Raw genomic sequence first — 16,345 nt, 5'->3', positions numbered from 1 at the left:
CGCATGGCCCCAATACATTGAGAGAAATCACAGCAGTGGGCGGCCCGAGCGCCGTCAGTTTATTAGTGTCGCTTCAGCACCTTGAAATCGTCCACATGGTCGCATGGGACAGATCAGCATCTGCTCCCAAAAAAGCTATTTACATGAATCTTGCTTTTTATTAAAAAACAAAAACAAAACTAGCAACACATATACACTCTAGAAATCAGTCACAGCGCGCTGGGCAGTCTGCAGAAGCGGACAGAGTCATCCTCACGCAAGGCTGTCAGCCTCTGCTGGCCCCCCTTCCAGGACAGAGCAGTCTCTGAAGGGCGTAGAGATTTAGGGAGCAAGTGAGGGTCCAGTACCCTGGCCCTGGGGAGAAGTGCCAGGATGTTTTTATGCAGAATTCATTTGAGATGGAGGCTAGAGGAAGTGAGGCTTGCAGGATAAGGCTAGGGCAAGCCATTGCACGAGGGCTGAGCCTCCCCCTAGTTCCTCCCACCTCTGGTACCTACACAGTGATAGCGAGCATACTCAGAGGGTGGGGGCAGGAACCAACTTGAAGGTAGAGGCAGAGCCCCCAACTGACGGCAATGAGCAATGGCAACTGGTATTGCCTGACAGTGACCTCTAAGACTGGCAGGCTCTAAGGGTGATGCCTCAGAGCTAAGGCCTGTTGGGATGCAAACACACTCTGCTGTTCTTACCACTGCAACTGCCTGTCATGGGGGCTTTGGTGTCATCCTTCCAAGGGACAAAGTGCTTCTCCAGGAATCCTCATTACAGCTCCATGAGGTAGGCAAGGAAAATGGACCATCTCTCTCTAACCAACTGGGTAAGTGAGGCGTGGGGAGGACTGCCGTCTAGGTTTGTGGGTAGGTAGGTGGTGGGTGTATGGTGCTCAGGTGCTAGGCTTCTCTGACTCCACCCGGGGCTGCTGCTGGACAGAGGCCCTGCCTACACCCTCCTCCCATGTAGGTAGTGAGGCTCCAGGAACCCATCAAGGGGCAAGTACAGGGAGGGTCCTGAAAAGGGACTGCCCTGAGGCAAAAGCTTGAACCCACTGGTGGCCTCTAGGCTAGAAATCAGGCCAAATGTTTCCTATGAAGGTTGACCTTTGGGAAAAACCTCAAGGGGCAGGTAAACTAGGTTCTTAAACTCCAAGGATTACAGTGGCCTGACCCAACACAGGATCTTTTCAGAGTATACCTCACCAGGAATTCCACTAAGAAGCCCTATACCCAGGTCCTGGGGTCCTGTTATCTAGGACAAATAGACCCTGTTCGGCAAGTCAAGGCAGGGGAAGTAAGTAAATAAAAAACACGCCATCTTTCACTCCAGGAAGGGTCCTCAAACTCAGCCTGTCCTGCTCTTGGCAATTTTCTGAACATACTCTTGGGAAGGTCTCAAGGTCCAGACACCAAGCTTTAAAGCTCCCAAGTGGACCACCAGGGTCCCCAAGAGAGCCCCAGCTTCCAGGGCAACAGGCACTCTTCTAATCAGACAACCCAGGGGAGAAAGGATTCGTGAGAAAGTTAGGACTGAGGCAGTGACCCCTTCATGAGTCTGGTGGAGCACGTACAGCTAGGGTGACCCTTGCTGTAGGCCACCAGCACACCCCTCTCCTGCTGGATGGGGGAAATGGTGGCTATAAGAAGCTTGACTTGGCTAGACTCAGTCCCGTAAGGGAGGAGGGAGGTGGCCTTTGTCATCAGACTAGCCTGCTGAAGCCTTCATTGACACCACACACACACACACACACACACACACACACACACACACACACACACACACACACACACACCACACCACACCACCTCTGGTTGTTTGTTTCCAGTTCACAACCTTGATTCTCATCTCAGATCCCACATGACCAGTCCTGGAAGTCCCTGTCCAGCAAGCAGAATATAGGGAAGGGCTCAGACAAACCCCAGAAGTGTTTCCCGTTCCCAGGACAGACACTGGAACATTTGAAAGGACCGCCTGATCTGAGCAGCAGGATCCACAGAAGCCTGGAGGTGCCTCTGGAATGGGAGCCACAGGGGTAGGGGTGGGAATGCAGCTCCTGCTGGCTCTGCCCCACACAAGGGGACTTCACAAGAGCAACATCTGCTTGGCAGCTACGTTGTCAAATGTATATGAGAGCATTAGAAAGATCTGCTACTATAAAACCTCCGCCATGAGGCTGGAGTTTATTGGGAACCACGCATGGGTGCCAGGGACCGACATCTCATGCTAGGAGACCAAACATGCCCTGACCTTCAGCTTCTGGCCACTAAACTCCAAAGCTCCCTGTGCTCCCTCCTCCCCACTTCAGCAAAGGGCAGGATACAAAGCAAGAACGCTTCTTGCTTGTGGTCTGGGGTCTGTCTCATGGGACCAGAGTTCCCCTCCTTTCTTACCAGCCTCTCCACATATTCTGGTTAATAAGCAGAGCCAAGGGACTCAGTGGCCCACAGGGAGCTAGCTGGGCTATGAGCACATTCATACTTAAGACTGTTTCTTTGTGTTTTTAAGAGTCTGTCTCTGTAGTAACCTTAACAGAAACACAGCTGTCCTTCCGTCAGTGGCTGACACAGAGCAGGACATACGTCCCTCCACTGTCCGGTGTCAGCCCTTCCATGGGTGGGGCTAGAAGGTGGCCTTGGAGTGTCCAAAGATGCAGATAGGGAAGTGCTTCACGTGGGAAGACCACTGGGCAGCCAGCTGGAAGAACTTGACATCGCTGCATTCCACGCCGTCAATGAGGACTGTGGGAGAGGGTTACCTGACCATCTGCCTGCCTGGCAAGGCAGCCACCTGAGACGGTGGGGTGCTGCCAGGAAGCAGGGTAATTCGGAAGCTGGAGGAAGCCCCGCTTAACAGACCCTTCCTACCATCTGCCCTCCCAGTACTTAGTGCAACGGTGGGTCCACCTCCCAGGGGGTCTGAGGGGTCTGGCAAGAGCAGTCTAAGCCACACCTCTGGCAGGCATGGCCCATTTAAGCCACATCCATCTGGTCTGACTTACAACAGCTGCATTTCCAGAGGTTCCTTAGGAGACCCAAGGGACCCAAGAGCCCTACGCCCTGAACGACTGCTTACAGAGGAGCTCGGTAAGATGAAGACAGGGCTGGGAATACAGCTCTACGGTACAGCATTTGCCTAGCACTCACGAGACCCTGGGTTCAATCTTTAGCAATACCTCCCAAACCCCTATCGATAAAAACAGGAAGTGTTGAAAAATTACTTGAACTTGAAAGGCTGTTGGTCGCATGGAGGAGCCTTATCCAAATGTGCTCCAAGTGTGACTCGGTAAATACACCTTTCATAGCAAAACAGCTGGCGGCCACGTGGGTTTGAAAGGCCAGCCATCAGTTTCAAACAGAACCAACTAGGACCTGGGCCGTGGATTGAGCCCCCAGCACCCTACGGGGCAGCCCTGGCCCATGCTCACCCCGAAGCATGTTCTGTTGGTGCTTAGCCGTGCAGATCAGCCGGCTGATGCCTTCGATGCACTGGCTTTTGGATTCCACATCCTTGTCCTTCGTTTTCTTGGGCAAAAACATCACTGGGAAGAGAAAGGCTCTACCGTTGGCCTACTGTTCCTTCAGGCCCAAGTTAGCCAGAGCCCTGACAGCAGCCAGGATGGTAGAATAGTGGCTACGGGACATGGCTGGCCCCTGCTCACCTGGGCCCACATACAACACCGCCTGCTGCTACTCCATCTGAAGCCAGAGGCTGCCCAGAACCTGTGTCCTCAAAGCTCAGGGGCCAAGCTGTCACACTGTGTCTGACTGACAGCCCCTTGTGAGCTGTGGGGCCAGCATATCATGACTCTACTGGGAACTTGCTAGGGGGTGGGGGATGGTATCGCTATCACCAACTGTCACCAGAGGCCCCTCCCACTGTGCAGTCCTGCTCAGTCCTCTCCCACCTCACCCTTCTTGTTCTTCTCCTTGGTGACCACGGTCATGGACATGGTGGGTGTGGCTGCAGCCTCACCACTGCCGGGCAGCCTGCTGACCTGGAGGGACCGGAAAGTGCACTTGAGCGTGTTTTTGGTGGTGGGCATGTCCTTCTTCTCCGCGTCTCTCTTCCTGTCCGCAGGCTGTGCCGCTGTCCAGTAGTCCACCTGCAGCCCCATGAGCTCAGCGCCGACACCCTGGCTGTGGAAGGCAGAGGGAAGTGCGCTCATTCATGATGTCGCTGTGACATCGTAGGCAAGGAGACATGGCCGGCATCTGCCCTAACTTGCTGGCTGGGGCCAGTAAACTGTGAGAAGCTCTGCAGAGCTGACTGCCCACTTGTCTGCTGGGGTTCTGTTAGTACCTGTGGCCATGCCCCAGCAACTTGTATACCCATTCTCCTAGGATCTAGAAGAGTGGCTTCATCCGAGGTGTAATGGCTGGCGAGAGCAGGTGGCACCACGGACTCAAACTCCCCAGTCCAGCCTTGTTGCCTGAGTTCTGTTCAAGACCCTGCAGGGGGCAGGTAGGACTTGCCTCCCTTGTGTGAGGCACCTCCTCCCTCAGCTCCTCTTCGAACAACACACTCTGTACAAAGGAGCTTTCGGGCTCAGCGAGCCCTGTGCTCATTTAGGGTAGCTCCTGTCCCTAGGCGTGCTCACTGAAGACTTCGGCTACCTCCTACCCTGCTCTATGGTGACTGGCCATCCTCAAGTATCCCTCACAGGACCCCCACTAGCTTCACTAGCATCTGCCCACATTGCTCTGACAAGATGGGCAACACAGAGGGTGACGTCACTGGAGAACAAATAAGGAGCCACGCTGTTTACCTGGGGGAGGAGAGGCCTCCACTCACTGAAGGGGAGGAGGGTGGGGTAGGCGAAGCCTCCTTGGCCGCAGGAGATGTAGATGCAGACGGTGGGGTTGACGAGAGTACACTGGAGCCTGAGGGGGCTGCGTCATCAGAGTCTCCTTTGGAGAAGGGTCATAGGCCAGCGGTCAGACACCATTCTGTTCGGGCCCCACAGCTGGCTGGAGCCTGGACTAGGACTGGAGGGGCAGCTCTTGGGGTAAGTTGGTAGGCAGAGGAGCTTATGTGTGTGGGTGTGGGGCGGGGGGCAAGATATTCTCTCTTGTCTAGGAGAACTGCTCAGTTTGCCTTGATCTGAGGCTTTGTGAGTAAAGAAGAATCAGCAGAAACGTGCTGGTCCTTAAGATCAGAGGGATTACCTACCCAGAGGGCCATTCTAACCGTCCTCAGAGAAGGATGAGGTTACCTGACGTGGCTGAAGATGGTTCCACAATTCCAACCTTCACAACCTGGGAAGCAATAGATGCTGGCTAGAGACAAGGAGGGAGGTGGGGGAGCTCTACTGCCCTACTTAGGCACCCGCCTTGGAGCTAATCTCTGGTAGGCTTCTATGGTCCTGCTGCTGCCAAGCTTGTGTGTCCACACAAAAGGGAACAGGTCCCAGCATCCTCCCACCTGTGGGCAAGGCTCAGCTCTGGTGCATGTGACTTGCCAGTCCCTTAGACTAGGATGCTGGCATGAGAAGGCCGCTGCAGAAGTGGGCACTGTTCACTGTGTGGGGGCCACTGGGCCAGTGGGGAAAGTGCCTCAGGCATGAGCTATCTATCGAGCATGGGCCTTTAGCTACAAGAACCTGTGTCAATTCAGAGCAAATCACAACACCAAATTCAGAGTCTCAGCCATGTCACATGACCATAGGGCACTTTTGTCACTATAGAAGGGGCCCTGAACAGGATGCTATCGAGACAAATGGGCTGTGAAAATGGGACCTCACATTTCAGTCACAGCTCGCCTGTGCCAGGAGGTACAGCCCTGACTGGGCATACATGCCCAAGGCTTGTCTTTATGTTCTAGCAAACAGGTCTGAGACTCCTCTCCTTAGCGCTGAGATAACCCTGACAGCCTGATCCATCTCCACAGAAAAGGGCACACTTTTATGTGTTCACTGTGCAAACCAAAAGCCCCAACTAAAAAAAATGCAGGAAGGAAACAGGGATTTATAAGGAGGAATTAGGCAGCCCTTGGTTGACTCACCCCAAGGTTCTGTACATGTAAGCTAATACAAAAGTGCTCTATTGAGACCGCAATCTTGGCAGGTTCATGTTCCCAGTGAGTGAAGCTGGTGATACTCACCCCGACAAAAGGAATGAACCGCTGAGAGGATTCTTCATCAGGGCTGGGAGTAAAAACAGATAGTTACACTCCCTCCTGGAGCATTTGACCCTGGCTGTACTACTTCATCCGGAACCCCAGTCCTCAGCCACATCACCTGCCCACAGTTGCTACAGAAAGGCCCCTGGAGGGGTTGGGGATTTAGCTCAGTGGTAGAGCGCTTGCCTAGGAAGCACAAGGCCCTGGGTTCGGTCCCCAGCTCCGAAAAAAAGAACCAAAAAAGAACCAAAAAAAAAAAAAAAAAAAAAAGAAAAGTCTTGTCTTTCTCCTTCCACGCACTGCCCACCAGGGCTAACCATGTTCCTCTCTGACGAGGCTCCCTGACAACCGGGCTGGTCCCCAGTGGCTGGCTAGTCTTAGCCTGGAGCACACGGCTCCCTCAGCAGGCAGAGGGTGGCCTTCTGCATCTCTTGGAAGGGCTGGCTCTGATGCTGGGCTGAGCCTCTGTCTTCCACAGCTACCTTCCTGTCCTCCTCCAGTAGCTTCCTGGTCTGAAGAGCATGACACCAGCTGGAGTCCCTTGTGCGTAGTTCAAGACTCTATTTTGTTTCCTCACATGGATACTGGATGCTAGTGCATCTGTCACAGAGATGTGCATGTATACCAGACCAAGCGCTGAGATGGATGGATGAATGAGATAGATCTCCCTGTATTTAGGTGTGGGGGTATCCCGAGGGAGACAGGGCTTCTCCCTGTATGTAGGCCGGGGGCTGTGGTGCACCGCAGGTGTTGCAGTGAAGCATGTGATGCCTAACACAGTTTTCAGGGAGGTGCCTTGTGGGCAACAACACTTGGGAGGTGTGTGGCCAACCAGTGGCCTGTTCTGGACATGAGCTTTCAGGATTGGCAGTCATCTCCCTGGTAGGGCAGAGGCTTGTTCCCAGTGCTCCGACTCACAGCGCACCCACACGATAGACCAGTGGGCTATAGAGACCTGGCAGGGGTCTTGGCCAGCCCACTGGAGATGACTTAACTCCCAGCCTCCCTTTCCTTTCTAAGGAGGGCAGTTTTGAAAAAAGAAACCTGTTATCCCTTGTAAATTATTTTACTCCTGGCCCAGATCTGCACTACCTGTGTCCATCCACTTCAGACCCAGAAGGTTTTAGAAAGCAGGCAAGCATGGAGGTTCCCAGGGCAGTGGCTCTAACCCACCACATCCCAGCCACCCACAGTCATTCTGCAGGGCCCTCTAGGACCATGGCAGGGCAGCCGCTTATCCTCTAAGACACTTGGGGACAGAGTGCAGCTGACAAGGCCATCTGTGACAAGACACAGGAGACACTGCAACATGGAGAAGCTTCTCAAAGCCAAGCTGTGTCAGGGCCATGCAGACAGAACCAGCATAGGTACAGCGACCATGACAGCAGTGCCACATTGCGTCTTAGGCCATGCAGAGGCACCAGGATGGGTGCACCAGCAGTGACACTAGCTGGCTAACTGACAGCAGAGGCGGCCAGGGCCTGCAGCACAGGTACTCGTGGAAGTCAAGTGGTTGGCAGTCTAGAAACCATGTCCTTGATCTGTTCCCAAGACCTGCCACGATACCAAAGACACAGAGCCGAGGTCTGAGGACCTAGCTCACCCACACACACCAGAACGGCAGCCTGGAGCTTGTGCTATCCCAGTTTGACCCCAGAGCTTAGCAATCTGATGGCAATCAGAGGGTGAGCTCCATTCCCAGCTTCAGTTCAGAGGCAAGCAAGGGCAGGCACCTCCCTGCCAGAGCTCTCTCACTCACAAGGAAGGCCAGGCAAGTCTGGGTCCTCACTGGTTCCTTGCAGGTACCTGTGCCTACCTAGTGCTGGTGTCACTACTGTATCACAGGCAGAGGGAGTTATGGGGCACAGAGAGCGCCTCCTCAAGCCTGGTTTTTCTGTACTTATACAGCACAGGAGAGCATGCTGCAGGCTCCTCCTGTCACAGCCGGTGGCATGGGCCAAGCCTCAAGGCAGGAGAGAGGTATGAAGGCTGGTCTTTCTCTTCACTTAGGGGCTTGTTTAGCAGGGAAAACTGGTGCTCAAGGACCTTCCTGTGTCCAGTTGGCTTGGGTAATGGGTAGCAGCACTACCAGCAATAAGGAACCTGGACCCACGTCTCTGTCCCCAGCACTCTTTCCAGGAGACAGAAACCCTGAGGCCATTGTGGCAGACAGTGGGCAGGACCCTGTCAGTACTGAGAAGGGCAACTCTCGGGGTAACGAGAGTAGCTCAAGTTTCCAGAGTGAGGCCTCAACAGGGAAGACAGACACTTCATTCCTATTCAGGGCCTCAGAAGCCTGGCTGCCACCCCAGAGAAATTAGAGAAGACATGACAAACTCATCTGTGTCCCTGCTGGCCCTAGGAGCTGATTCTATAGTGCAGGGAGCAGCTACGGCACCTGCCATACCGGGCCAGCTCCTTGACCTCCTACCTCCACACTCGCACACAGAAAGCAGCACCGGCGGTGTTGCCTGTCTGAGGCCGTGTGGGTGGCCAGACTTCTGCTATTGTTAGGAGCAAGGGCATCGTGGGGTTGTCCAGACACCAGCAGCAGTGCTTAGTTTAACAAGAGGCTTTAGAAGCACAACCCCCCTAACAGGGTCTAGCAGCAACTCTCCGAGAAAGGGGTTCATAGGTGCCCTTCCAGAGACGGAGACCCTGCCTGGGGCACCAGGACATGCACTTGGCCAATGACCCTGCTAAACAAGCCCCAAAGACCAGCCTGGAGACAGATGGGGTATAGGCCAGAAATGTACCTCAGGGTAAAGTCAAAGTGAAAATGCTTTTTCCTTTATTGGAAAGCCACCAAGAGAGAAAACACACATGTTAGGACACCCAGGAACAGCAACAAGTCATCCACATACTCAGGAGGGGCAGAAGGGCTCCTGGAGGATCTGTGTAGTGGATCTGCCCTGAGCCTCAGGCAGTCAAGAAGCAAGGCTGGCCTCTGCTGACCTACCACACCAGATGAGCCTCCAATTCAACTACCTTTTGGTCTGGGGCAGGCAGTGTGTGGCACACACACAACTTAAAGAGATTGTGAACCTTGTTGTCATTGGCTGCAGGGTCTCTGCTTCTCCTGAGCAGGGCTGTTGGGCCCACTCTGTACACCAAGGAGGAGGCTACCTTAGGCTCTGGGTACTGAACTCTCCTTGACTGCATGCAGGCTACAATGTCCAGAGGTCTGAGCCAAGGCAGATATGTTTAGTTCCCTGAGTTGAGGAGGTCCTGCCCAGGGCCCCTCAGCTTTTTGGGAGGAAGGGGCTAGGCCCAGGCTCAGACCCACTCTGCCCAATCTTTCACACAGAACTTCTGAGCACTGCCCAATTCCGGGCAGATGGGATCATGATCTAACTGTTCACCTAAAAGCCAAAGCCAGGGTCAGGGAACCTGTGGGGAAGGAGCCATAAGGAAGGAACATGGCCAGAGAGAAGGACAACAGAACCAGTGCCTTTTACCACAGCCTGTAGAATGCCAACGTGCACAAAAGGAGCAGCTCTGAAAACCCAACCTGCTACACTGATCTGACAAGCACTCACTGTAGGTCCTGCCACACTCGGCTTTCTCATCCTGGACCCTGGAGGGGTATAACCCACAGCCTACAGAGAACAGAGGGTCCAGGCACCTCTCTAGGTCCCCAGCCCCGCCTGGCCCGCCATGTTACCTCTTCTGCTTGTAGGTGAGCATGGCCTCTGCGATGGGGAGCTGGTGAGCACAGTTGGCTCCTGAGATGTACTGGGTGATGCGTGACACGATGTCTGGTGTGTCCTGCACTGCACAAGGCAGAGGCGGCAGAGGGTCAGCACGGCGACCGTGACCAGGAGCAGCTCTGGGCGGAGTCCCAGGCTCTCTTCTACCTCTGCCCTCCCAGCAGCCTCTGACTCGGGGCGCAGGTTCCTTCTCACATGCTGAAGGCTTGTTCCACCCCGCACCTGCCCCACGCCATTTTACCAGTAGGGCAGGGTAAAACCTCAGGCTGGGTGAGTGAAGCCCCGTAACTCCCCCTCCCGTCCCACAGCTGAGCCTGAGAAATGGGGTCTCTTGTGATGGAAGGTCTCCAGGGGCAGGGGCTGTGGATGCACGAGCAGCCCCCCTCACCAACACAGTGCCCAGGCCTCACCACTGCTCTGGGCTTCCAGCTTGTTGAACAGGTCTCTCCAGGCCAGATCCTGGAAGAAGTTGTTGTAGCGGTAGTCCACAGAGCCCAGGTACCTGGCCACAGGGTGGGAGCCTGGGAACCCCAGGAAAGCCATCACCACGTGGAGTTGCCCAACCCCAGACAACCCTGCTGCCCTGAGCCCCTCTGCAGTAGGCTACCGTAGGTCTGCAGGAAGAGCAACGACAAAGTTCCCCCTTCCTGCCGCTCTCCCAGGGAAGGGGAATAAAATGAAAGGAAGCCATGGCGAAGGCAGGAAGACCAAGGACGGTGATATGACATGGCCTTCAGGTGAGACACCGCCTTTAAACGTCACGACTGGTCAACGAGCAAGGCCCCGAGCAGCTGTGTTTTATAGTTAGAGGATCTGCACAAGCCAAAAGGCTCCTGCCGTCCAAGCCCACAGGACCATGCCAACCTCTAAAGGCCGACTGGACTTTCTTTTTTTTTTTGGTTCTTTTTTTCGGAGCTGGGGATCGAACCCAGGGCCTTGCGCTTCCTAGGCAAGCGCTCTACCACTGAGCTAAATCCCCAGCCCCCCGACTGGACTTTCTAATGACACAACCAAAGCTCATGTGGAGCGATCTGTGATGGGCACCAGCATGGACCATCCCGGAAACTAGTTTGCCCTCTAACACATTCCGTATGATAATAAAGACGTTGGTCAAGGAGAGGGAAAGAACATGACCGTAAGAACAGGTCTTACTACCCAGCCTGGTGCCTTTGCTTCCAAGTGCTAGGTGGTGATGCCTGGCACACATGGGTTTCCAATACAATGAAAATAACTGTGAAGTTTTAAACAGAAAGATGTCATGTTGGTACCCCCACCCTCACCAGGCTGGGCCTGTCTCTGAGGTCGCCCAGGTTTAGCCACAGGTGCAGTGGCCCACGGCCGCTCACCCAGGGGGATGATGAGGAAGCGCATGTAGCCGAGCCAGTCCGGTGTCTTGTGAGACAGCTGCTCCACGAAGAGCCGCAGGATGGCGCTGAGGTAATGCTGTGCCCCCGCCACAGCGATCTTCACAGGGGTTGGTGGCTGAGAATTGCAGTTGCAGCTGCGGTCCCAAGAGGGTGGGGCAGAGAGGGACAGATGCCTCACTGTCTCTGTCCCAGGATCACCCTGCTGAGGTCTGGGAAGCCTGTGCCCCTGAGGTACAGCTGCTCTTGCCACACGATCCCAAGGGAGCCCCGAACCCAGGACGCCCCGCCAACAGGAGTTCTGAGCTTGCGTTTGTGGGGTGGGGAGCTGAATGTCTGTCTGGGCCAGAAGACCTGTGCTCGAGACCTCTGCTGGGACAACTGCACGTGGAGCCCCTCATCACCCCTACACGAGCTTCAAGATATCCACTGGGATCCACGTGAAGCTGCCTGAGGTCTATGGGCAGCACATCTGGAACCATCCACGACAGTCAGGACCAAACATTCCCTGTCTTCAAGTGGCAGGCAGGGCTGGGACGTGGGGCCCCAGGAAATCCTCGGGCAGGGGTGCCAAGGGTGGACAGGGCCCCGGGTGAGGAAGGAGCGGCAGACTCACTATCGCTGTATCCGGGACACAATGGTGCTGAAGGCAGCCTGCACATCAGCAGCAGAGCACGTGCACACCACAGGAAGCGTGTGCTTCTGCAGCACATCTGAGAGGAACTAGAAAGGGACGGTGACCTTGGCACGGCACCTGGTAGTCCCCAGATATCCAGGCAGTGCTGATCACCACCCCCAAACCCCCTCCCCCAGCACAGACTGCTGTTCCACAGGCCACAGAAACGTCCCATTGCCCAGGAGAGGGCAGGGCACATGGCTGTCCCTTACCTGTCCCTGCCAGTCAGAGGTGTTGACGAGAATGATATTCTCGGGGAGTTGGTCATCGGAGATGAGGATGTGGTTCAGTTGGTCATACACAGTTTTCCTGGGAATCTAGAGACACCGAGGTGTCCACCCAGGGAAATGCAGCACCCAGGTCTTTCAACTCCCAACCCTGAGCCTCATACTCCATACCACCCACAGACATGGAGGCTACTAAGGAGGTGCCTAACTAACACGGAGCTCCCTAAGTCTGGACTGGCCCAGACTTTGGGTGGCGGGAGAACAATAGGATGGCTACAACTAGCCCCAGGATCAACAGGCTTCCTGACAAGAGGACCTAACCTGTCTTCTCACAGCAGGCCCTCCAGGTCTGCCCAGTTCTCATGGCCCCTAGGCCTCTCTCTGCTCTGCCTGGGCAGCTCCTCCCCTAACCTGCAGCTGGCTCCTCGTGTCTGGACAGCGCTCATTGTCTAGGCTGTTGGCCCGTTCATTCTGGGGACGAGCAGCCTGCCGCTCCTTCAGGGATGTGCTCCGGCCCCGGCGGCCAGCTGGCTTTGACTCTGACCTGTTAGAGACCAGGAATGGCAGAGAACAGCTGGGGTGGAAGCCATATGTTCACTGCAGGTTGCACACTGTGCTGCCCCACGACAGCTGCCACCATCCCCACCTGGCGGACCCTCTGAGGTGGCATTGCAATCTCCCCAGCAACCCAAACCCCCAGCGGCATGGACATAGTGGTCCCTCTGGGGCACTGTGGCCTTAGGTTTGTGGGCCAGCAGATGGCCAGAACTGCTAGTGTCCAAATGGCTTCCTACGACCCTGTCCTGAAGGTGCGCCAAGTCTTTTAGCACAAAGCCCACACCTGGTGGAGGGGATGACAAGTGACTCAGTCTTGATGATTCTTCCACTGGGTGGCAGCTTCTCCGTGAACACATCTAAGGTAGAGGTCTCAGCCTCTGGGCTCTCCTCAGGTTGCCCTGGTGGTTCCCGGGGGACTGGCATACTCTGATGGATTGAGAAGGAGCCGTAAGCACCAAATGCAGAAATATGTGCATTCTCTGTGCCTCTCCGGTCCCTGTGCCCCTGGTTAGGGTAAGGCTCTGGGCTTCCTCTAACCTCAGGTCTTGCATAAGGCACAGTCACGTGCAAGGGGAGAGGTACTCCTCTCCTACAAGTAGCTCTTGGACCAACTATGATCAGCACCAAACCTGCTGGGAACCCCACCCACCAGAACATTATCAGAGACTCCGTGAGGGCGTGGGTCTGATAGCAAGGCTAGGGACACAGCTATCCACTTGAGCCTCCCAGCCAATATTCACACAGGATGAACCTAGGGTCACTGGGCAGCTTGGGCACCCCTGAGGGTGGTACATGTTTTCAGAGTATGCAAACACAAAACCCTCCACGTGCAGGTCTGTACATTGAGGTCTGCTGCACATGGTCATATAGATGAATGCCCCCATGCCTGCTTACAAGGGCCACCGTGTCAGAAATGCTGTCGCTGGGCTGCTTGCCTCCCAGGGATCTTGTCTTCTCAGGGACATCAGCCTGGGGGTGATGAGACAGGAATTGGCCAGTGCTGCAGAACCAGGATGTCTACTTCTGGGTGGGAGGAAGCCCAGGAGACTAGCTGGGAATTTCAGAGACTGTGAGCTCCGAATTACATGTACACGATGCACCTGTACTGGGCAGCACTCTGAGCCCAGGACACAACAGCTAGGTACAGGCTGGCTGGCATCAGGACTCACTTCAGGGAAGGCTGAGGACGGCCAGCACAGTCTAAGGGTCTCAGCACTGCCCGGAATGGCCTACTCACCGGGCTTGGAGGCTCCCTATGGCTCCGGGCGCTGTGGATGCTTCCTATCTCTGTCTGTGAGCTGGAGTGGGACAGGCCTTCGAAGTAAGGCCTGGGGAAAGGAGGGGTAGACATTAATTCCCAAGGTCCCTTATACATTGAAAATGAGGTTCAATCCACTGCACAGAAGGGCCGGCAGCATAGACCTCAGCAACAGAGGAGAGTGACATCTGAAGATACAGTGCGGCAGAACTGTATGACTGAACGCCTGCTCCTGAGGAAACCGAACACAGGGTAGGAGTCTGCAGTGACTCAACTCCAGGTGGGCAGAGCTCCTGCGCTGGCTCTGGAGTCAGCAGTGGAAAATGTGTTCCAGAGCTGCGACGCCTCAGTGAGTAAAAGCACCTGCTAGCCCTTAACACTGAGTTTGATCCTCGGACCCACAAGGTGGGAAGGGGTGAAGCAACCCTAGCAATCTGTCGTCTGGCCTTCATTCCTGTGCTGTGCACACATGCCTCCCACCATGGTAAAATGTAATTTAAAACAAGAAAACCCCTCTGCTTGTGGTGCTCACCCCAGGTGGGGCAGCCAACAGCTCAAGGAGAGTGGCTGTCACTCTGGATGTCCCTTGTGGTGGTTTGAATAGATGTGGCCCTCATAGACTCATGAGTGCCAATGCTTGGCCCACAGGGAGTGGCACTATCAGGAGGTGGGCCTCGATGAAGGAGTGTGTCACTGTGGGGACAGGTTTCTCCTTCTGCTTGAGGTCTCTCATACTCAAGCTACGCCTAATGCAGACTATCTCCTCCTGCAGACGACCTCCTCCTGCAGAACCTCCAGCTCCTTCCCCAGCACATGTCTGCCTGCATGCTGCCATGCTTCCTGCGGACTAAGCCTCTGTCAGCAGCCCCAGCTAAATGTTTTCCTTTTATAAGACTTGCTGTGGTCATGGTGTCTGTCTCTTCACAGCAATGAGATCGTAACTAAGATAGCCCTGTTGAGAACGCTGAGATCTACAACCAGACTACAGGACTCAGAAGAACATTTTCAACAGCACAAGGATATCACGGGCAGGTCCAGAACAACTAAGCCATCCTAGACACATCCGGACTATTCTGGACCAACACCCATGATCTGACACCAACTAGGCTACATCAGACCAAGCCTGACAAAGCCATTTTAGACTAATCCAGAATAGTCATGACTCTAGATCAGCCAGGCCAACTCTTGACAATCAGATCAACCTGGACGAATGTATCTATCTTCAACAGATTAAGTGTGAGTGAAGATAAGGAGACGAGGAAAGCAGAAAACCAAGGGAGGTTACAGAACTCAGGCTAAAATCACTGGCGGGATATCTGCTGCTGGTCCATGTGGCTGAGAAGGCTACGCAGAGACCTGCAGGTGCAGGGTGTCGTCTGTGACTACTTAGGATCATGGTACCACAGTGATCACACATCACCCCAGAACTACAGGCATTAGCTGGCCAGGGACTGCGCCATCATGGTGTCATGGGGCTCATGATGGGGAGGATCCTGTCTCTGTCGGTGAACACAATGTGGCCCAGCAGAGGTCACACTACAGCAGAGGACACACTCACGCCCAAAAGAGAAGATCTAAGACAAGAAGGAGCAGTGCTGAGACACGGAGGACTGAGATGGAGGAGCACGGGAATACTGGCTTGCTTGACTCACAGGACATCCCCTAAGACATCAGTTTAACACCCTGACCTGAGCCCAGCAAGACAAGGTCAAAAAAGAAGTCAGGCTGAGGGGGCTGGGGATTTAGCTCAGTGGTAGAGCGCTTACCTAGGAAGCACAAGGCCCTGGGTTCGGTCCCCAGCTCCGAAAAAAAGAACCAAAAAAAAAAAAGAAGTCAGGCTGAGGATGCCACCCCAGAAGCAGGACATAATAGGTGTTGGGAGTTTATTTTTGGAACGATGTCTCATTCTACAGCCCAAGCCGCCCTCAAACTCAGTTACTTAAGTTTTCCAGGTCCAGGTTTCCTGAATGCTGAGACTACAGGTGTGAGAAGCCGAGCCCTGCAGAAGCACAGTGTTGGCATACTGAGAGTTCTGGTTAATCAACTTCAAGACACGAGAAATCCAAGTGTCTTGTGTGTGCTTCTCTGTAAAAAGCTTATGAAGGATCTTTAATTTTTTTTGGAACATCCTGAGTTTTCCTGTCCTCAGTAGCTACGCGGAGACTGAAGTCTGCACACTATCTGTCATGAGGGCTTAGCTTTTCCAGGGCCCGCATATCCATATGTCACGTGTGCAGACCAGCCTGCTCTCCTTTCTCGCCCTCTGCTCTAGGCGAGGCTTGCTCATCTGTCCTCTCAGCCAAACTAAGGAGGGGCATTAGGGGGCTTCCCTCTGATGCCTCTACAGCAGACCCTACTATACCTCAGGGCTGTTGGTGAGGGGGGCGGGGCAGGAGAGGGAACACTCTGGGGCCTTTCAGGGAGCCTGCCTCAGGGACCAA

General features: G+C 54.6%; 1 protein-coding gene across 12 annotated transcripts in view; it reads right to left on the bottom strand.

Moving 5' to 3' along the window:
- Positions 1–27: 27 nt before the first annotated feature.
- The window catches only part of Pacs2 (phosphofurin acidic cluster sorting protein 2), a 59,968-nt gene continuing 43,650 nt past the window's right edge, over positions 28–16,345 (bottom strand). For 7 of the 12 annotated variants that reach the window (NM_001427329.1, XM_087554808.1, XM_087554807.1 and 4 more), the window contains 15 exon segments: positions 28–2,732; positions 3,419–3,532; positions 3,904–4,130; positions 4,760–4,901; positions 5,207–5,249; positions 6,094–6,136; positions 9,776–9,884; positions 10,232–10,342; positions 11,168–11,322; positions 11,802–11,908; positions 12,074–12,178; positions 12,500–12,632; positions 12,930–13,072; positions 13,541–13,615; positions 13,884–13,974. In NM_001427329.1, coding sequence (NP_001414258.1) covers positions 2,614–2,732; positions 3,419–3,532; positions 3,904–4,130; positions 4,760–4,901; positions 5,207–5,249; positions 6,094–6,136; positions 9,776–9,884; positions 10,232–10,342; positions 11,168–11,322; positions 11,802–11,908; positions 12,074–12,178; positions 12,500–12,632; positions 12,930–13,072; positions 13,541–13,615; positions 13,884–13,974 — 1,717 coding nt within the window. In that variant the 3' untranslated portion in view covers positions 28–2,613. 12 annotated transcript variants of the gene reach the window in all.

The sequence above is a fragment of the Rattus norvegicus genome, chromosome 6, assembly GCF_021556685.1.
Source record: "Rattus norvegicus strain SHRSP/BbbUtx chromosome 6, alternate assembly SHRSP_T2T, whole genome shotgun sequence".
In the NCBI taxonomy this organism is placed as follows: Eukaryota; Metazoa; Chordata; class Mammalia; order Rodentia; family Muridae; genus Rattus; species Rattus norvegicus.
The sequence above is the reverse complement of the archived record's forward strand: the minus strand, read 5'-3'. Positions and strand labels throughout refer to the sequence as shown.